Below are 22,843 nucleotides of genomic sequence, written 5' to 3'. Positions count from 1 at the left end.
GGCCATCAGAGACAAGATCGTGGAGGGTCACAAGGCTGGCAAGGGGTACAAAACCCTTTCCAAGGAGTTGGGCCTACGTGTCTCCACTGTTGGGAGCATCATCCGTAAGTGGAAGGCTTATGGAACTACTGTTAGCCTTCCACGGCCTGGGCAGCCTTTGAAAGTGTCCTCCCGTGCCGAGGCCAGGCTTGTCCGAAGAGTCAAGGCTAACCCAAGGACAACAAGGAAGGAGCTCCGGGAAGATCTCATGGCAGTGGGGACATTGGTTTCAGTCAATACCATAAGTAACGTACTCCACCGCAATGGTCTCCGTTCCAGACGAGCCTGTATGGTACCTTTACTTTCAAAGCGTCATGTCAAGGCTCGTCTACAGTTTGCTCATGATCACTTGGAGGACTCTGAGACAGACTGGTTCAAGGTTCTATGGTCTGATGAGACCAAGATCGAGATCTTTGGTGCCAACCACACACGTGACGTTTGGAGACTGGATGGCACTGCATACGACCCCTAGAATACCATCCCTACAGTCAAGCATGGTGGTGGCAGCATCATGCTGTGGGGCTGTTTCTCTGCCAAGGGGCCTGGCCATCTGATCCGCATCCATGGGAAGATGGATAGCACGGCCTACCTGGAGATTTTGGCCAAGAACCTCCGCTCCTCCATCAAGGATCTTAAGATGGGTCGTAATTTCATCTTCCAACAAGACAACGACCCAAAGCACACAGCCAAGAAAACCAAGGCCTGGTTCAAGAGGGAAAAAGTCAAGGTGTTGGAGTGGCCTAGTCAGTCTCCTGACCTTAACCCAATTGAAAACTTGTGGAAGGAGCTCAAGAATAAAGTCCACATGAGACACCCAAAGAACCTAGATAACTTGGAGAAGATCTGCATGGAGGAGTGGGCCAAGATAACTCCACAGACCTGTGCCGGCCTGATCAGGTCTTATAAAAGACGATTATTAGCTGTAATTGCAAACAAGGGTTATTCCACAAAATATTAAACATAGGGGTTGTATAATAATTGACCCACACTTTTATGTTTAAAATTTAATAAAATTCAACTGAGCAACATAACTTTTTGGTTTGTAAGATTTATGCTTCTGTTCATAAAACCTACTCTCGTTTGCAGTTTGAAGGCTCTAACTTATTTGCATCTTATCAAACCAGCTAAATCTGCAGGGGGTTGAATACTACTTGTAGGCACTGTACATCAAACCTGTAGTGGTCATAGTAGATACAGACATAAGCAAGAAATATATTGCTTTATAGTAACAGCTCCTGCCCCATGTGGTCATCTCATGGTCATGAATAGTCTTCCATTCCCTGGGAGTTATAGGGATTATCCGGCGCCGCTCCCTTCTGCATCGAAGGTGAGCAATGGCATTACAACCCCTCACACCTGCTGAGACGGCCGCACATTTGGCAGGTAGCGTTCACATGTTCTGATCCATAAAAGGGTTACCAGGGACTTTTTGTGCCATGGGGCCAATAAGTTACCAGCAGGTAGTTGCTAACTTCTGGCCTGTTCTGCCCTGTGACCTCTCTCCTGGCTTAGGTGGCAGATCTCTGGCTTGATGTGACCTCACGTCAATGGAGCAGCTCTTTTCTTTTCTGCTCTGTCGAGGCAGCGGAGAGCCGGCTGTCAATCAACGTGACATTGATAGCAGAGCGGAAGAGAAGGCATTGCTCTGTCAACATGACCTCACCGCCAGCAGGAATGGTCTGTGACCACTCTGAGCTGGAACAGATCATCACACAGTAGAACAGAGTAAGTTCTTAGCCTCATCGCAAAGTAGAAAAGAAAACAAAGTCCAAGATAACCCACATGCACACATCTGATTGCAACCGGAGATCTGGAACGCTCTGCGGAAAGTATTAGAAAACACTATATACTTTTTTTTTTAGATTTTATGAAAGGTTCCTTGTCATAACTAATGTCTAAATGACTGCAGGGCCTGTACACTGCCCACGTGTTGGAATGAATGGTGGATTTCCTCCAGCAAGCGGAGCGGAAGACAACAAACCGAAGTCAAAGGATCCTTCCGAAGCCGATGACTGTCCTGCCTCTGTCTCTTCCTGAAGCTCCTGAGAAGAGCTCTAGGTGTTTGATGTACTTTGTATCCGTCCTGCTATGCAAAGGCAGCTGGTGTCAGACTTTCACGGCATAGAAACGTTTGTTCGGACCCTTGTCGATGGATTTCGCTGCACTTTATATAATTCTGTAAGAGCAAACTTTGAAGTGAGTTTTATCTTTGTACAGTTTTATTTGCAAAAGTATTTTCCTACTAACCCTTCACGGTCCGAGTGTGGATTCTCGGTCGACCCGCTGTCTAACACACGTAGAATATGCAATTATTTTTCTCGTTTTCTTTTAACGTGCAACAAACTGATAAGGATGTAATAGTTTACCAGATCCATTAGATTTATAGAAGTGCTCTGTACCCCCTCTGTTTTTAGTTGGGGGAAGTATATTCGGAAAAACCATAGATCACAATTCACATCACCTTACTGCCCTCAGATGAAAAAAAAACATACAGGTAAAATCAGTTTGACAATTTATTTATTTTTTTACCTTTAGATGGATGCTGCCCCCTAACCAAAAAAAATCATGAAACAGTCACCCAGAAACTGCATACATTGCTAAATAGATCTCTGGTGGCATTGCTCACTCTTTAGCTGGACATAACATTCTTATTTTTAATATTATACCGACATTCTACCATGGATATTTTTTTTTTTCAACGTAAGTACACCAGCCTCATTGGGTCTAAGGCTTATTTATTAACGTATGCAGTTTACTATGTGAAATCTGGTGACAGTGGCTTTGTGAAGCAAATGAGAAACCAATGAAAGTTAAATTATTTTAATCAATGGTATATGGTTTTCTAGATCAAATAGAAATTGTGGAATTCGTAAAAGAAAAAATTAGTACTTTGCTGCTGATCTGTGGCTTTAATTCTTATAGGCCTGGACTTTACTGATGATGATATTGTAGAATAAACTGGTCCCAACTTTCTCGAAGGGTAGATGAAAGATTGACTTTTAGGATATAGAAATTTATCATTTACCAATTATTATTTTTTTTTTTTAAATTTCCACCATAAATTTTTTTAACCAGATTGAGATCCAAAGTTGATATTGACTTTCTTAAACAAAATCTGTATGGGTTTGTTGTATAAGGAGCTGTGGATTTTCTTTGGTGCTATCCTTCCAGAAAATCGTCAGAATAAAAGTACCAGCTAAGTAACTGACATTTCCACAAATCATATCTATAAATTGCAGGGAGTCCCAAGTATGTCAGGTCTGCGAGCGAGTAGGAGGCATGGCCGGTTTCATTCTTTGCAAGGAGGAAAATCTGCTGCAAAAACTTGCACATTTTTCAGCAGCTAATGTGCAGCAAATCTCCATGTGGACATACCCTTACATTCTTTGTTCTGTTAAGGCTTGTTTTGCATTTTTCCCCTAATTTTCAGCCCTTTTTTGCTGCAGGAAAAAGAAGTTTTTTTTTTACAGTAGTAGCAACTTGAATGAGAAATATGTTTTATTCTTTTCCTTGCACATTTGAACCATCATAGCCTTTTTTCAAATCTGCAACAAAGTCCATTTTCTGTGTTTTTGTAGCATTTCTCACCCTTTCAAATGAATGAATGGTGGAAAAAAAAAAGCTAGTAAAAGCGCACTAAAAACACCCATGTTTTATGCAGCTTTTTTTCCTGCCAACACTTAGATTTTTCTCCAGTAAAAACCAAACACAAATACTTAAAGAGAACCTGTCACCAGGTTTTTCCCATATAAAGTACGGCCTCCACCATTAGGGCCTTTTTTTTTATAACATACTGTTAAAAAAAAAAGTCCCCAATCCAATCTGCAAATCCCAAAAAATTACTTTTATTATACTCACAGATGGGGCGGTTCGGTCTTGATCTGGCTCCTCTCTTCTCTGCTTCGTGTGGATGACGCCTCCTACATCATCCACAGTGTCCACCATCGCGCTTCTGCGCAGGTGCACTTCTCTCTGCTCTGCTGAGGGCAAAGCGAAGGTACTGTAGTGCGCATGCGCGAGGAAAGGCCAAAGAGCGCCGATGACCTGGAAGTAAAGCTGGCGCAGGAGCGCAATGGTGGACGCGGTGTGGAGGACATAGAACGTGTCATCCACATGAAGAGAGGAGGCGCCTAAAACAAAAAGCCATAGCAGATGGTAGTGTCAGGAATGAAGATGGGATTTCAACAAATCTCATACACTTTCTGTAGCATTTTTCCTAACAAAAATTGACTAGCGGTGGAGATTGTAACCCGCAGTATGTTTATTTCAGTTGTGTAATTTCATATATCTTAATATAGAGGAATTAAATCCACTGTGAATTCTGGCGCAAATCTGCTGAAAATTCTGCTTGTTACGCTATGTTCACACACGTTGTGTTTTGCTGCAGATTTTTATGCAAATTTTCAGCTGCATTTTGCAGTACCAACAAAGTCTATGAGAAACCAGAATTCTCTGTTCACACATGTTGCTTTTTGTTCGCTGTGTATTTTCTGCCTTGCTTGTGTATTTGGAAAAAAAAGCATGTCACTTCTTTCACCGTTTCTGAAGCAGAAAACACACCTGCGTTTTTGCTGCATTTTTTCACCCATAGGAAGTAATGGGTGGTCAAAAAAACGTAGCAAATACTCTGCAAATACTTGCGTTTTTTACACAGCTGTTTTCCTGCCAGAGAAAAGTTAGCAGTAGATTTGCAGTAGAAAAAAAACACATGTGTGAACATATCCTTATGGTATGTTCACACGATCTGTGTATCCACGTTGGGGGAAAGAAAAGGACTGATTATTTTGGTCAGTGGCATCAGTTTTTCTGGGACATGGAGCGAAACAAAACAAGTTTCTCCACCTTCTCCATTCTGTCAGTCTGTGAAAATCGGACCTCATTTGGATGTCATCAGAGTGCAGTCCAATTTTTATTTTTTTTCACGCACCCAGAGACTTTTATTGCCGATTTTGATCTGACACTCTGATCAGAATCAGACATGTCTCCATTTTTTTTCTGCGGACCACTAGGTCCAAGGAAAAAAGCGGACATATGCACGACCCCATAGAATGTCATAGGTGCAAGTGTTACCCTTGAAAACCACGGCTAGCACCCGTACGAGAAAACTGGTCTCATGCACGAGCCCTTACACCCAGTATTGGATTTCCATTCTGAAGAAGTTTCAATTCCCAATTCCCATTGAGATCATCTTTTCTTCTAATGATCCCAGTCCAGCGGCTTGTTAAGGTCTTTAAACCCTTCCTTGTAACTTCGGACTGAGGCCGCATTCAGATAATTGTATGAAAAATCATCTGTTTTTTTTTTTGTCCCAAAAAATGTATTTTTCATCCGTATGGTATTCACTGTGTGTCCTTTACTTCTGTGTATCATTCGTGTCCTTTTTTTTTTTTTTTTAACATCTATATTACATACGGTTTTTAATTCTACAACCAAAAAAATAATGCTTAGAAGGGTTGTCCACTATTAGGACAGCCCCTTCTCTATCTGAATGTTTGTCCCCATTAAAATAAAAAACCCCTATACTCGCCTGCCATGTCGGCACTCGCTTTACCGGGGCTCCCGTGCGGTTATTACGTCACGTGAGCCCTGCACCCTTTCAGCGCCGACACGGCAGGCGAGTATAGCGTTTTTGATTTTAACAGAGACAAACATTCGGATAGAGAAGGGGTTGTACTAGTAATGGACAACCCCCTTTAATACAATTTCCCATGTAATTTTTGCAATGGATCCGTTAAAAATGGATGCCGTGCGGCTGTGTACAGCATCTGTGTTATGTGCACAAATTGAGTTTACGGGTGAACCTGATTAATATCATGGAAGAGATTAGTGAAAGCTGCATATTTTTTTTCTGAACTAGCCATTCAATAACATTGGTCTGAATGCTGCACCTGAATGTAAAATACGCTCGTCTGAACAAGGGTCTAGATTTGTGCCAGTATTTGTTTTAGAAATGCAAGTTATAAAGTGAATCCCATATATTTTTTTTTTTCCCCTTTTACTTAATTCTGAAAAATGTTGTTACTCTGTTATGATAGATTATCTAATAACACTCCATAGAGGAGAACAGACCCACATCTGCCTTGTAGAGGGGTATAGATAATTATGTGGAGATCTAGGCTGCCACATGTGATGTGAACAGAGCCCTGCTCACTTGTTTCTCGTAGAATTTGATGTAGAATTTAGAAGCAGAGTATTTATTTTTCTTTCAAAGTTCTTAAAAGGTCAAAATTCACCTTAAAACAGGAAAATACACTTTCTGACTTTTTAGTCTTCTCTGCGTTCTGCGTGTAGCCTCCGAGGAGCTCCGTGACCTTTCTGCAATGTCAAAGGACAGATTATAAATGATGGCTGGATGATCCATGAAGTCCCAGGTCAACTTATTCTACTGCCAGAAATTTTTGAGTTGAAGAAAGTGAGAATTGAGACCTCCACGGTATCTCTGATGGGGGGTTTTGAAGCCCCACTGACAATCTGGGCAGCCGGTGGTTGTGAAGTTGTGAGACTATACAACTCCTAGAATACAACAGAAGTGGTCTCTCAATGACTAGAGAAGATGATTGCAGGTGGTTCACGATCAATATAAATACTTTTATGCCCTAAAAAAGACACACGTATTCTAGAAGTGATACCTTTGTTGGCTAACCAGAAAAATTATATTTGCATTTTTCTGGTTAGCCAATAAAGGTATCACTTCTGGAATAGTTTTGCCTTTTTTTTGGGTATAAAAGTATTTACATTGATTATTTTTGGGTAGTACGGTAGCACAATATAGGTTGTTTACTACAAATCCTATTCTCTATGTAGAGATAGTCGAGTAATAAGCCAGGATTACAGTTGCATAATAGGTAAGATTCTCTGTTCTTCATTGTTGGCTCTTTCCAGTGATTCAAGCTTTTATGAAAGTTGGAGGGATTTATCGGTAAACTGGAACCGTTGTGTGGTTTTCCATATTTCTCCCGTTAAATGTGTTGTCTTACGAGGCTATCTCCTCTTCTAATCCGGCGCTTTCACATTTGCTGAATAGAATGGTCTGTGCTAATTAACATGGCCGGTAAGGATGCAGTGAATCTCTGCTATGTGCACCTACAGGGGAGGCCAGTGGTCGCCCGCTTTTTAATAATTGTGCAGACGTTGGCTGCTGCGGGTTGGTGGAGTCTTGAACACTCAGCCAACCTTGTCACCTCACCTTTAGGGCACATTGAGATGTCTGTAAAAATAGATCAGAGATCGGACCGCAATGTACAGACTTGGCCGCTGATATCTTGACAGCTTCATGTATTTCTATAAAGCGGTCACACTCAGCATGGGAGACTCACGGCCAGTCTGAGCATTGCAATCCAATATGTATGGATGTCTAAAATGCACCCCTGAGTCTTTGAAGTTTTTGGAGCAAAAAGTAGGTGGAAACTTTTTAAATCCAACTCAAAACGTCTTAAAAATTTGGGAGTTTCTGCTGAAAAAAATCTCATCAAAAAGACTCATACCCTTAATTGTGCAACGAAACAGCATTTTACTGCACATTTCTGTGGCTTTGCAGTGCCAGTGAAACCCATGCTTTGAGCCAGGGCTGTGGAGTTGGTGTCCAGTTTAGTGCAGTCGGTATAAAATGGACCAACTCCTAAGATATATAATAAATTGGGTTCAGTAGTACAATGCAGGATGTGCTGTAAATGTTTTCATAAGAATTTGGAAAAGTTATAAAATGTCCTATAAATGTCTGTTCTGTTCCTGATCTAAGGATCTCGGCGTTTAGTTGAGATGAATCTGTGCGGCACTTTATGTACACGCTCAGTAGTGAGGCCGTGCTGTGGAGTCAGGGAAATTGTGGAGACGGAGGTTTGGCTTACCGACTCCACAACCCTGCTTTGAGCTATGTGCCCTAAAGTCATATTAGTTTATGGTAAAAACGTGTGCGGTGAAAATACTCATTATTATCATCATAGTGGCAACCAGCCGATCACTTTGGGGTAACTGAAGCACCTGGGGATAACTGCTACATGCAGCCACATTTGCACAGCAGGGAAATGATCACCCCCCCCCCCAAACACACACTCACACTCACACTCACACTCACACACACACACACACACACACTCCTCCTTTCACAAGACTGGCATCCCATGGTGTGTCTATTGCAAGCGTCCAGTTGCTATGCCATCCCATGGCCACCAGTGCGAGCATAAGTTTCTGGCAACACTGAGACGTTGCCTGCAAACTCGTGGGCTCATTTGTAGATGCAGGTGGTCATCAGTGTGTGAACATGGCCTAACAGGTCTTCAATAATCTCCACTAATGAATGTGGAAGATATTAAAGATTATAAAATATCATTATTTTCTATTTTACATGCGTTCTTGTCTTTAGGAGGGGAAAAAATGACAACAATTCTTTAACTGGTTGTCTGTTTGTTCTAGCACAGCCATGAACACATGTACACTCCTGACCCCTGCAGGTATAAAAAACCATTACATGTGCTATAGTCTGGTATCTGTAGAGCCTGTGTGCTAGGCCATAAAGAATAATGGGAAAGCTACCTCTATCTCTGACTCCCCAACTATTGTAAACCTACAGCTCTCAGCCTCACCCGGCTTCCTGCCCTTCTCTCATCAATGCTAGGAATTACTTCTGCAACAGCTGGATTATCACAGGCTGCTGATCCCTCTGTACATTATAGAAAAAAAATCTCAATGCTTGATGCATCGGTGATTACAACAGCCATATTGGAATTTTTAACATCCAAATATTTAAATTCGCTCATATCTGACGGTCTAAGGGGTAACTGTACTTTCAAGTAACTTTTCAGAATTATTTGTCCTTTGTGTGTTTATGAGGAATACCATTATTTCTGGCCATTATATGACTGGTATTCTTCATTTTTACTAGTTTCCCCCTCTGCAAGCTTTATATCTTAATTGACAATTGAGCTGGTGTGTGGAACCAACATCTGTGATGTCTCCCACACAGGGATGGATTCCTGCACTTCTTTACTTTTTTAGCACATAGACAGGAGCAGCAGTATGGAAGAAATTATACAGCCGTTCTGAGCTGTGTATATGTGAATCCATCACGGATGTGAGGTAAAAGACTTGTTAGAAAGCTCAACATGATCTGTCTTCAAGTTTTTTTTGACTCTCCTTTTCACTCATCCTCCCCCTCCCCTTTACATAGAGTATAATAGGAGTAAAAGCAGGTGTAACCTGGCGCCACAGAGAGCTAGCAAGACGAATTTGAGCTGAATTTCAGAGTAGATGTTGAGCTCATAAGGCAGGTTGCGAAGTGTCTCATAAGTGGAGAAAGAATCAAATTTGTCTGCGACGATATTTTCTAAAGTTTCTTATATTGATTTATGAAAAGTTTGCTGAAAGTACAGTGACCATTTTCTGCTATCTCCTAGGCCCTACTGACCGGGAAGTAGAGGTATGGGATTCTGTTGCCTTTAATAATATGGTATTATTACCAGCCCTACAGAGGCACTATTACATCAGTATACCGTCTTCATTCGGCTGTAACGTGCCCTACTATAGATGTTACTTCAGGACCTTCCACCTTTCTACTGAAATGAACCCTATAGAAATCTCAGTCCAGTTCATTTGAACTGCGGTAAGTTAGCTATGACCAAGTAGACCAAGTGGTCTTTCCTGCCAGACCTCCACAGTCTCATGGTATTTGAGGGCCTAAATCTGTATTCAGACTGTGAATGTTGGATTTTTGAAGTTGGCCTGAGAGTAAGATCTGTCAGTAACTTTCTCTGACCTGAAAGGTTATGGGAAAGATCTGGCTTTTTATAGTCCAGTATTAAACCATAGTATGATGGAGTGAAACGCTCCATAAGAGCTTCATGACTTCCATTAAATTTGGCGCTTCCTTTCCCACAGGCAGAAAATAGTCTATCAAAACATTTCTAGCTAGGCCTTCATGAAAATTGTAGCGCAGATATGGCATGTACCCGTAATTCTGTCCCTTTTTTTGCCAAGTTTTTCCACTTCCGTGATAGCTGCCCATCCCATACACCAGTGACCGATGAGTCAAGACGAGAACCCGTGCACTGCGATCTCCCAAGCCGTGAAATCCGTTTACACTTTTTTACACTTTTTATTTCAGGACGATGATCCTTCATTACTACAACACGCACTGTAACCAATTTTTGTGAACTATCTTGAATAAGTTTGTGGTCGTCTGCTAAAAAAAAAGTTATTGAACTGCTTCACGTAAATTTTTTTTTTTTTTCTTTGTAAGCGATGAAATTGTTAAAAAAAATAAATAAAAAAAATTCAGGAGATTTATATAAAAATGTGAGGTTTTCTCTGATTTTTATTTCCAACACGTGACTGCCATAATGTGCAAACATCTGTGTGTAGAAGAGAAAAAGAAGCAGGCGATATAAGCTGCCGGGAATTGCAGTTCAGCTAGCCACATGGGCTAATATATTTTTATACCTACGTAGATGATTTGTCTTGTATGTGAATAGATATTCAAAGATGTACTGCCGCAGAACTAAAATTCTGTATGACACACGTGAGAGTACATCTTTAATGGCTCCTAAGAATCGAAATCTGAGCTGTATAATATTACTGAAGGTTATGCATACTTGTGTCATATGTAATTGGAACTGTAGCTGCAAAAACATGCATTATTAAAGGAGTTTTCTGGGTTTTATGACAAAGTTGCCAAGAGCATGGTGGTTCCCACAGGTCTCTGCTTATATCCAGTGGTGATCACAAGCTGTACATCATTCACGTGACTACGGTAGCCAACCAGTGACCTCAGAGGTGATTACTGGCCAAAGGAAGCAGCAGAGACTGGTGGGGACCACTGGACAATATGGGAACTTTTTTTTTTTTACTTTTTTTAAATTCTCAGTCTCATGAATCCCAGAAAACCACTTTAAACTTATCAGAACCCTTCTTAAACATACATGAATATTTGCTCTGTTTTTTTTTTTAGTTGACACTACTAAAGGTATATATATATATATATATATAACCTTTTAGTAGTGTCAACTAAAAAAAAAAAACAGAGCAAATATATATATATATATATATATAGGAATCTGGTTTTACTGCTGAGACTAATGGTATGCCTATAAAGGTCTCAGTACGACAATAAAAATTATACCTGTTTTGTAGTAATCCAATATGCCAATGCTGCTAAAATCATTCAAATTGGCCTGAAATTGCATTGGAGGAGTGTCTATACATTGACTCCTCCAGCGCCATTCTAATTTGCATGGGACTTTTAAAGAGGTTGTCAATTACTTTTACATTGATGACCTATCCTAGGGATAGGTTATCAATGTCTGATCGGCGGGGGGTGCCGTGTGTCAGACCTCGGCCGATCAGCTGTTACTGGCGGTGGCTGCCACCGGCTGGTAGTTCTCACTAGGCCGTCAATGTAAAAGTAGCAGACAACCTCTTTTAAACTTGATTTCTCTGCGCTGGTAAATCTGATTTCGACATGACAAGTATCATTTTAAATAGACAAGGACGTTCGGCACTTCCATACGGTAAAATAATATGTTTATCTTTATTAATCCATTTAAAAACAGCGCACAGATCAATTGAAGTCCCGTTTTAAACTTATTGGAACCAATCACCTTCAACCATAAACATGGTATATATTAACCAATGTGGAAACAACACCTATCAGATGATTATGCAAATCAAAAATAAAAGTTATAAGCAAAAAAAAAGCAAACAAAGAACAAATTATTCTAAAAATTGATGCCTTGGAAATATTTTGTATCTAGGGTTAAGAATCCGAAATGCTAGTTTCAGCAGTAAAATCATCCCGACATTACCTTTAAGGACGTATAGCACTTTAAAATGAAATGTATTTCCAAAGTCTCCGGTATACAGTGTTGGTGGCGGAGTGTTCTGTATAAAGAAACACAATTATTTGTCTTGTGTTCTGTTGCTTTCTTAAATAAAAAATAAAAAAAATTCTAGGTACTTTCTAGTAAATTGGGTGAAAAAAAACCTTCCAACTTTACTCTCAATCTATAAAATGAAATAATTGAACTATTTTGTGGAAAATAAATGAGTAATCTGTTGACAAGTCATGAGGTATGTGAATGTATTTCTATATTACCAGTGATTGTAGTGATCAATGCTTTCATATTGGTAGACCTATAGGATGGAGCGGAGGAGTTTGCTTGGACTTATGGCAGTCGCTTATTACAATTCTTCTTCCTTTTTTTGTGAAATTTATTTAATTGCCAATGAAGATGCCAAAAAAAAGTAAATCTATTGTATTCGGAGAAATAAAAAACAAAAATATTTGATTGTTTTACGAATTGTGATATTTTACAAACCTAGTAAATCTGAGCCATTGGAAAGTGTCATATTTTGTTTTTTTTATTTTATGATGCAGTTTACATAATAAACCAAATAAATGGTGAAAAATGTTTGTTTTGTGTTATTCTATTCCACTAACAAAACTCAAGAAAAAAAACCAAAATGAGCATATACCTTGTAGTAAGTAAATAGTAATATTACATGGGGTACTTAGTTAACGCTATTTTGATTAAAAAAAAGCATAAAAGCCATCACACCGCAACAAGGTGTACCCAATCGGGACAATCCTATCCTGTCTTTGGTATTAGAACCTCGCCTTGTGTCTGCCATCCTCAATATAGATGGGGCATAGTAGGACCCAGGCCCAACTGTTCAGACACCTGCCCCTGGAAAGCTATATAGATGAAATGCCTAGCCCAAGAAGGAGGGCCACACCCTTGTTTGTACAAATACAAGAAACTGCAGCAAAACCAAAGAAATCCGCATTTTTCTTGGGTTTTGTCTATGAAATGGCCACAGTGTGAGCATGCTCTTACACATTGCATGTATACCAACTCATGCCCTATCTAACAACAGCAAACTATCCTTAGATGGCTCCTTGCTATGTTATACATCAGTGTACCTCAACTTGATGCTTTTTGGATCTTGTGACGCTCAGGACTTTGGAGTCGGTATAAAATGGACCGACTCTGACTCCTAAAATATATATAATAAATTGGGTACAGTAGTACAATGCAGGATGTGCTGTAAATGTTTTCATAAGAATTTGGGAAAGTTCTGAAATGTCCTATAAATGTCTGTCCTATTCCTGATCTAAGGATCTCGGCTTTTAGTTGAGATGAATCTGTGCTGCACTTTATGTACACGCTCAGCATTGAGGTAGGGCTGTGGAGTTGGAGTCCGGAGTCGGAGGTTTGGCTTATCGACTCTACATCCCTGGACGCCGCTACAGCTCTACAGCCTGCAGTTCTCATGGCATGATGGAATTGTAGTTTTGAAATAGTTGGAGAGCCAAAGGTTCAGCAATAGTGCTATACATTAACAAGATCTCTGGCATTGTCTGGTTATATCCTTGTGCCTGACATGTTATTTGTGTTTCATTAATTTTCGACAAATAAAAGTCCCTCGGGGAAAATCCCAATTTTTATGTCCTGTAAGGATGTTAACATTATAGAAGGAGTTTCCCCTTCATCCGTGATCCAGAACCTAGAGCTACTAACACGCAGTAATGGGTCTTATTATGATGGACTTGGGTTTTTAAATGGATTGTACAGTAATTGAAAAGAAGAAATAAAAGAAATGTCATAATACATTCCTAAAATACCTGTAACTAGCAAATCAAACTTGTTTTGCCTAGGGAGGTAATCACTTTGGAGTTAAAATGGTCGCTGTCAACTTGCATCAGCAGAAACCTGTTCAAGACGGGTGACTGTTAGCATGTGCAGTAGGCCATTCACACTGCTTTCCGCCATATCTATCTGATCTAATACTAGAGATACCAGGGACAATGCAATGAAGAGGCCTTCATGAGAGAATGTTACACTGGCCCTTCTGGGATTATGCTATGGGGTAGCATAATGTATAGTAGCGTGCTACGGCCATTTCTCCAAAGTGTCTCGGTAGCTGTTTTCAACACCAGAACGCATGTTGCTTGTGCTACTATGAGCAACAGACGTGTCCTAAATGTGCCATCATGGCCTGCAGCGTCTCAGGACTTGTCACCCATGAAGCACATCTGGGATGTCATTGGTAGGCAACTGCAAAGAGAGCTGCCAGCAGCAGATCTTGATGATTTGTGTGCCCATATGCATTAAGCGTGGCAGAACATTCCTTAGACAACCATAATTGATATAGAATAAACCGAGATGTTTTGAAGATTGTGCTACCATTTTTTCATCATTTGGATATCATTAACATTTTTATCCATCTTGTGATTCTTATAACTCCAGGACTTCTTGCTGTTGTAATCTTAATGTTGAAGAGTGTGTAAATAATACTAATAAGAATACAAAGTGCAAGGAATTGGATGAAATAGGACCTCACTGTCTTGTACTCAGAGCTGCTGGAAGTGAACAACTTCTGAGCTTGAATGGGTTGTCGTATTGAATAATGAACATATTTAACATTAGTGCCGTGTCATAAATAAGAGCTGTATCAACATAGGTCACACTGTTATTAAAAAAAAAAAAAAAAAAAAAAATGCGTGTTTGATTAGTATGGGATAGCCATAATCCAGCATGTCTTTTGTCAGAGAACAGTGAAAAGGCCAAATCGGACCTGGATTTGTTACAATTAGGGATGAGCGAACCTGAACTGTGAAGTTCGGGGTTCATACCGGACACCTAGTGCCCTGGACTGAACCCTGAACACTGACTTCCCCCAGAAGTCCGTGAGAAGTCTGTGTTACTGTTTGGAGTTTGGATACTTAATAAAGCTTGTTGAAAGGCTGCAGCACAACTAATCTACAAGCTTTCAGGCTGTTAGTACGTCCACAGCCATGCCAAGTATTGGCATGCCTGTGATTGGCCGGCACCACCCGTGACCTGGCCTGTATAACCGCCGGATCACGGGGTGCTCTGACTAGCGTAAGGACAGTTCGAGTGAGGGACAGTGTAAAATAAATACTTAAAAGAATAAAACGTGGGGTCACCCATATTTTTAATAACCAGCCAAGGGAAAGCAGACTGCTATGAGCTGGTGTTATGCTGGAAAAGGGTCAGTATCCATGGACCTTCCCAGCCTATTAGTATCAGCCCTCAGCTGTCTGCTTTGCTGGTTATTAAAAATGGGGGAACCCCAAAAAAATGACATGGGGTCCCCCCTATTTTTAACTGATGTCATCACCTGTGAGAAATTACCGTGAGTGACCTATGCACCTTCGAGAACAAAGCTGCATAGGTCACTCAAGGTCCTATCTCACAGACGATGACGTTACTGACGTCATTGCTCATGAAACATGAGCGTGAGTAACCTATGGGGCGTCGTTCTCAGAACAATGCTCCATAGGTTGCTTGAGAGAAACTCTGGACGCCGTGGGAACCAACAATGTATTACGACAGAGCTGCTGGGATTCTTTTTTAATAATAAATGGGTAAACCAGAAAATGTATGGGGGAGTCATTATTCAAGTAAATGTTTTTTTTTTTTTTTTAAACACTGGGTTAGTAATGGGTGTGTCTGATAGACACCTCTCCATTACTAACCCCTGGGCTTGATGCCAGCTGACATTACACAGCTGACATCACCCCCAAAACTTTTACCTCGATTGCCACTTAACCAGGGCAATCAGGAAGAGCCGAAGTTAAGCACCAGAATTGGCTTATCTAATGGATGTGCCGTTTATGGAGCTGCTGAGGGCTAGTCTTATTAGGCCGGTAAGGGGCCAATATTCATGGACCTTCCCAGCCTATTAATATCAGCCCACAGCTGTCTGCTTTACCATAGCTGGTTATTAAAAATAGGGGGATGATATTATTAGGCTAGGAAGGTCCATGGAAATTGGCCCCTTCCCAGCATAAGACCAGCTCATAGCGGTCTGCTTTCTCTTGGTTGATTATTAAAAATAGGGGGGAGCCCACATCGTGTTTTTCATTTATTAACAAGTATAGTAAAATAAACACACAAGATGCTGTTCCACACCTCCACTTGGACCTCCGCCTCCTGGTTCAAGATTATTTTTTTTACTCCGTTATTTTAAGTTATTTTCCTATCCACATTTGTTTACATGGCAATTGTCCTGCTCTTACCCCCATTTTGCTTCTTTTTTGCAGCCCTAGTCCTTACTACAACCATTTTACAGCACCAGAGTTCGGGTCCCCATTGATTTATATGAAGTTTGGGTGCGGGGTCATGTTCTGGTACCCTAACCGTACTTTGGACTAAAGTTCAGCCAAACCTGAACTTCCACGGGTCCATTCATCCCCAGTCAGAATGTATTTAATATGTAAGAGTGAGCATAAAAGTGGTTATGCCAATGGAAGACTAGGCATCATTTAACTGTTTGCTGTATGATTTTTTTGGCTAATCAGATGAAAGCCCTAAATGCGGAGAGCAGAATGGGAAACCTCACTAAGTTACAATATCTTGCCTGATTACTCTGTTGTGACACTTATTTTCTCTAATCTTCCATGTCTAACTCATTGTCTTTGGTAACTCATGGTGGAGTCTTCTTGGACAATGTAGTCAACTCCCTATCTCTGTGAAGGTTTGAAGGTTCAATTCCAAGGCTTCCCTAAACACCATATCCCAGGTTAGCGTGAGAAAAACCTAAGACCGGGGCTTTATAAAATACCTTATGTCAAGTCCTGGTTAGGTTCTGCTGCTCGTTAACCTCACCAAGTCCAACTATTGGACAATGAACCTGTTCATTTCTCAATTTTTTTTCTTGTTTTATGGCAGGCCTTTTAAAAGCTTGAGGTCCAAAAGTGAATCTCCTCATATTGCTATGCTGACACTGTGTTGAATGTTTTCAGGATCTTCATTAGAGATCTTCAGGGGTATGACGGTTGTCATGAGGTTAAAGGGCTGTTGTGCCAAGGAGGAAAAAGTAGTCACCTATAAACTTATTTCCCTGAGGCCTTGTGCACACGACTGTATTTTTGGTCTGAGTGCTGTCCGTTAAAAAAACAGATTGCATTTTTTTTCACTGACTGAATCTGCATCTGAAAAAAAAATTGCAGTATTCACAATTTTTCTCTGAAAATTGGATGAGACTCAACCATTCAAGTCTATGGGTGTGCACATGAAATCGGATGCTGTACAGCGCCACATTAAAACATCTGATTTTTACTGATACATTGCACTTCTGTAACATACAAAACTCTAAATGATCCTGTAAATGACTAATAGCTGCTGCTGTAAAATGATGGATTGCACATAGATGACAAGTGAGAAAAAAATTGTCTCACTTTTCTGGATGAAAACGTGACTGATTTATTTTAAATGTCGTGGGAACCTACCTTAACCTGTAGCATTGCGACTTTACAAAGCTAAAATTTTCCGACCCTGTCAAATCTGTTTTGGAAGAAATTCCACCAACTTATTCTTTCCACATTACTTCTACAAGTACAGCGTTAAAGTTTTGTCTGGAATTTTTAAGTAACAATCTAACAGCTGGAAATATGGCAAAATAATAATGAAAAGGTCTGGTGATGCTACCTTGGTGGTCTCAGCTGGTCCTGCAGTTTGTTTTTTTTAAAACCCTGAACAACCCATTTTTTGCCAGTACGTAGAGTAAACCTTGACAAATTGCTAAGTTATAAAGGTCGAAAAGTAACCCATCAGTGAGAATAAATAATACCCAGACCATGGTTTTATTGGTGCAGATAGCATGCTTTATTGCAATCAATGTACTTATCTCCAAGAGGTTCAATAAATAGATAATACAATCACAATTAATACTACATGGAAGTGCTACAACAAATTAAAGGGCTTCAGAAGATCTTGTCAACAGTTTCTCAAACTGTGGTACTTTGCTTATATGCCCTGTTCTCACGACATGTAATACTTTCTATTCTACCACACACATAATCACTGCACCCTATGAACCTCTAAGGAGTTTTGTCACTGATTCTGCACACGAGTCTCTGAACTTGCCTCGTTGAGGGTATGGCCAGGTGATGTTATTTCGTGAAGCAAGTTGAGGGAGTCGACATGTCAGAAAAAGGACAGAGAAATATTTTTTTGAACAAAGTGCTGGCCGCTTGCACTTTGCTCAGAAACAAGTAGTCTCGGTAAACAGTGATTTTCCGCAAATAATGTAAACAATACAGCGTTGCGTGCAGGAGGGTAGTTGCAAACAACGCCTAATGTTTACAATTATTTCATATATGTAGTGTTTGCATAGTTCGTGTAGAGCATCCTCTTTTAGGTGTAGGTCATCAACAGGGAGTTTCTCAACCTGCTGAGGTATACTTAGTCATCAACGTGATGTTGAGGCACATAGTTTAATGGTAGGCAAGGTATTCGCTCCGTAAGAAACTTTCTCCTGCCCACCGTTCGGTTCCTTTGCATTTTTTTTTAAAAGTCACAAACTATATGGTACAGAACTCCATAACCGTTCAACTCGGCTATATACAGTATGTACAGAATGTCAATCTTTCAGACTCTTAAGTCAAATAAGAGTAAGATATAGCGTAAATCTATGGACTTTGTCTTATACAGGTAGATACAAAAATATTTCTCTATTTACAAATCAGGTTTTCCAGTCCTAGTGAATCACCTGTAAGAATACAAGTGAATGTAAACGATTGATCATTTAAGGTGTTCGCACATCAATATTCACAGAAGCAGAATCCGATCCGAAAGAGTTTGTAAGATTCAGTGTGTAACGTCCACCATCCCTTTTCCTAACGTCTGTGATGATGAGAGTGGTCAAGTCTTCACAGGTGTCGATGTGAACACGTCCCTTCTGCTCTTCAGTAGGAACCTTCTGTCCGCCTTGACACCAAGCGATATCTGGAGTGGGTTCTCCAGAGAAGGCGCAGGCTACAGTAAGAACCTTTCCAGCATCGATGCTAACATCAGTTGGTAGAGCTTCGATTTTGGGTGAAGTCCCTTTGAGGAAGAGTAAAAAGTATATGTTCAAAATCTCAACTACATAAAGAACATGTCTTCTCCTCTTCAACCTTTCCAACCTTTGCCAGTCAAAGAGCAAACATTCACCTTATGCTGGATAAGGCCAGAGACATCATTCACAACAAAGGGAATCATCTACTGATCTAATTTATACTTCATATTTCCTTGGAGGCCACTATGTACTGAAGGGCTTCTTTCAGGTTCCTTATAGCTACCTCAATCTATCCTAAGCATGCATCCTAATTTTATTGACCCAGTCCTGGATTCGAAGGAAAACAACACGTTGCTGTTCGACTTACCTTCTCGAGCTGATCTGAATTGGCTGCTAATTTGATATTTACGGGTTAGGTTATATTCAGAAGACCGTATTTTTGGTCAGTCTGCTGCCCACGTACTCAGTGGACAGCACATTGATCCAGTAGGCAGCATGCACTTGTTGTATACACTTGTCTGGTTCATTTTATGCATCAGACTGCTCCAAGTAAATGCACGGAGGTGCCCACAATGCCAGTCATGTCTAATTTTGTTTCCATATGGCCATCCGAATCCGGACTAAGGTTCAGTTAGTGACACATTATTTATGGGAAATATAATGGATCCTGCTATATGGTTGCATAATACTACAGGTATTATTGTGGTAAATATGAGTCAGGTGAAAGGATCATGCATGGCACTATTGTATAGATATTTAGTTGTCTTTGTCTGTTGAAAGCAGAATTTGAAACAATTTTTGTCACTATCATTGAACACTCAGAGAACACAGCATAGTTTTGCTGCCATAGCATAATGGATTCTCTTGATCTCAAAGAAAAACAATAATAATGTCTGAAAAAAAAATCTAAAGGCACTATTCATTAAGACTGGCACTGTGCAAGGCAGTCTTGAGGAGCATGCTGGCACATAATTGATTAAGATGCACACGCCACTTAAAGAAGCACTTCCATTAATTTCTTTATTGGCTAAACCTGTGAAAATGTGTAATGTACTGTAAGTACAGTAATACACTCATCTATTGCTTTCTTCCCCGGTTTTCACCGCCACTCTGGTCCTCTTCTCACTCACGTGACTTTTATTCCGAATTGCCGGATCACACTGGGCTCTATATGTGTGCCGGAGGTAGCTTTTACAGTGTAAGTGTATGTGGCAGAATGAGAAATTTACATTGTAAAAGTGACTTCTGTCTCACAAACCCCAGTGTGATCCGGCAAGTTGGAATAGACGTCTCGTGAGAAGAGGACCGGAGCGGTTGCACCACAGACTGTCCAGGAGTTGGCGGATGCTTTAGTCCAGGTGTGGGAGGAGATCCCACAGGAGACCATCCGCAACCTCATCAGGAGCATGCCCAGGCGTTGTAGGGAGGTCATACAGGTACGTGGAGGCCACACACAATACTGAGCCTCATTTTGACTTGTTTTAAGGACATTACATCAAAGTTGGATCAGCCTCTAGGGTGTTTTTCCACTTTAATTTTGGGGGTGACTCCAAATCCAGGCCTCCATTGGTTAATACATTTTATTTCCATTGATGATTTTTGTGTGATTTTGTTGTCAGCACATTCAACTTTGTACAGAACAAAGTATTCAATGAGAATATTTCATTCATTCAGATCTAGGATGTGTTATTTGAGTGTCCCCTTTATTTTTTTGAGCAGTGTATATTAATGCACATTACTTATGCATTTAAACAGGATTAACTAATAAAAAAATTAATGAGAGTGCTTCTTTAATGAATTAGGCTCATCTTACAGGTGCTGTGTGCCTCTGCCAAAAATGCTATTCCAGTCAGGACTGGAGTAACATTTCTGGTCAAAGGTTCACCACAACATTTTATGAATTTTTTGGGAGGGCGTAGCTATGTCCCCTCTTTCTCCAGCTCTGCCTATATTGGCATAGTTGGCCAAAACTGGCGTGAAAACACCAAAATTCGCAACTTTACGCTGCTCAAAAATTTTGCACCATTTGAAGGTATTTTTTTCGCCAGAAAGCTGGTAAAAACAGCTTTATGCATTCGACCTAAAATGTTTTTTTTTTTTTTTGAGCTGTGGTTCGCTAACCTCTGGATCCCGCAGAGAGCATCCTGCTGGAGGAACTTTCCATATGTCTCAGGCTTGAGGATTCCATCATGCTGCTGGAGTGCATCTCCATAAAGGACGCTTCTTTCATTGAAGACATACTTGCAAATTTGGTTTCTGAAACACTACTGCTGCTCACACTGCTGAAAGAGGCCTCTTGTCTTGAGGCTGACATGTGCATTGCCTGCATAGCAAAGCCTTCTTGTAGGCTAGCTTCACCGGCAGTTTTTAGTATAACCTGTTTTGAAGGTTCTTCAAGAAGACCTTCAAGATGAAAAAGAAAGCAGCAAGTTAAGAGAAAAAATACAAGAAAATAAATAACTGAAATTGAAGTCTCTCAGCTGGTTGACCACTATGGAAGCAATTATTCTCTTGTTAACAGAATCACCAGATTATCGAAATCCTAAGAAACTATGAAAACAGAAAGCATTAATAGGATATTTACAGTAGTTAATGCGGTCAATCACGTAAAGAACAGGTCTACCCCACATCAACTTTCCAACCTTTGTAAGTCAAAGAGCAAATTCTCACCCTATGCTTTCTAAGGCCAGACAGTTTTTTTTTAAGTCACTTTTATTTTTTGTCTCGTGGTATACACTGACATTTATTGCACCAAATGAATCAAAATGGCACACCCGGTTCATGAATTTGGCGCAACATAAAAAAGAGCATCTTTCCTGTGATCTGCGACTTTTTTTTTAAACAAAACGTCGTATATTTTTCAAAATGTCGGGGAAAAGATGTGACTTTTGGGAACTATGCATAAAACTACACCAGAGGGCGACTGAAATGGAGTTGCACCAAATTTTTCAACATTTCAAAAAGTTGCAATTGATGAATCAGCTGCAAACATCTTGAATACATTTAACCCACAAAGCGGAAAATGTGAAAAAAAAAAACTTGACAAGTGCATATAAAATAGGCTTAAAAAAAGCATAAATAGAATAATAAATTGGGTGCAAACAAAAAAAAAGGACGAAAAACATAAAACTAGACAAAAACCATACGTAAAGGCAATGATGAATCAGGGCTATAATGTACATCAAAGGGAATTCTGTACTGATTAAATTTGCACTTCCGAGGAGGACATTATCTGTTCAAGGACTTTTTTCAGGTCCTTTCTAGCTATCTAAACCTACCCTTACCATGCATTCTCGATTTATTGAGACAGTCCTGGATTCTCAGAAAAGCAACACACTGCTTCCTTTATGATATATTAATTAGAGAAAGAATACCAAGTAATTAAAGCTCATGAAACACTTACGGAGGACATTTAATGATGCAGTCGCAGAACACTGTCCATGGTAATTTTTGGCTTTTATGGTGTATTTGCCACTGTCTCTCTCAGTTGCTTGCTGAATTTCAAGAGTGTATACATGCTTAGATCGGGACACTCTGATGTGAGATGAGACTGAAATCTTAAAATGACACAAAGTACACAATTTAGAAAAACATTTTAAGACAATGGATGGCAAGCTAAGAATATTAACTAGGAAACATCATGCATTAACCACTGTGTATTTTGTGACTTTATTAAATCACAGACCCAAAAAGTTGGGCATGAAGTTTTTAATTTAGATTTAAGCTAGAGCTACAAAAAGCTACATTTATCCGATAGTTTTAGCATCCAGTTAACTGCATATCCCAAAAAACACAAATGGGACAATGGTGAGTTTTCCTGCTGCCCCATTAGCAGGACATGAAATTAATAAAGCTGGATTAATTAATGTCTGTTGTGTAGCCATAGTTTAAAGTCATATTTTATTATGCATCATTTTATATAAGTTATATGAAACAGAATTTATTTTCTGCAAACAATGTAACAATTTGCGTATTTTTTTTACTTAATGGTGGCTTCCCCCTCCGA

At 40.0% G+C, this 22,843-nt stretch overlaps 2 protein-coding genes across 51 annotated transcripts in view; one reads left to right on the top strand and one right to left on the bottom strand.

Annotated features, from left to right (window-relative positions):
- Nucleotides 1–12,438, top strand: part of PLEKHA3 (pleckstrin homology domain containing A3) — a 28,056-nt gene extending 15,618 nt beyond the window's left edge. The window contains exon 8 of the mRNA XM_073646865.1: nt 1,949–12,438. Coding sequence (XP_073502966.1) covers nt 1,949–2,076 — 128 coding nt within the window. The 3' untranslated portion in view covers nt 2,077–12,438. The remainder of the gene's footprint in view (nt 1–1,948) is intronic.
- Nucleotides 12,439–17,639: 5,201 nt separating this feature from the next.
- The window catches only part of TTN (titin), a 282,255-nt gene continuing 277,051 nt past the window's right edge, over nt 17,640–22,843 (bottom strand). For all 50 annotated transcript variants that reach the window (XM_073646811.1, XM_073646863.1, XM_073646839.1 and 47 more), the window contains 3 exons: nt 22,241–22,394; nt 20,959–21,240; nt 17,640–18,884 (listed from right to left, as the gene is read on the bottom strand). In XM_073646811.1, the coding sequence (XP_073502912.1) occupies nt 18,586–18,884; nt 20,959–21,240; nt 22,241–22,394 (735 nt within the window). In that variant the 3' untranslated portion in view covers nt 17,640–18,585. The remainder of the gene's footprint in view (nt 18,885–20,958; nt 21,241–22,240; nt 22,395–22,843) is intronic.

Source organism: Phyllobates terribilis, unplaced genomic scaffold, assembly GCF_046119375.1.
Source record: "Phyllobates terribilis strain yellow unplaced genomic scaffold, ASM4611937v1 Scaffold_9__5_contigs__length_417890890, whole genome shotgun sequence".
Classification (NCBI taxonomy): domain Eukaryota; kingdom Metazoa; phylum Chordata; class Amphibia; order Anura; family Dendrobatidae; genus Phyllobates; species Phyllobates terribilis.
Note: the sequence above shows the minus strand (reverse complement) of the source record. Positions and strands in the feature narration are given on the sequence as shown.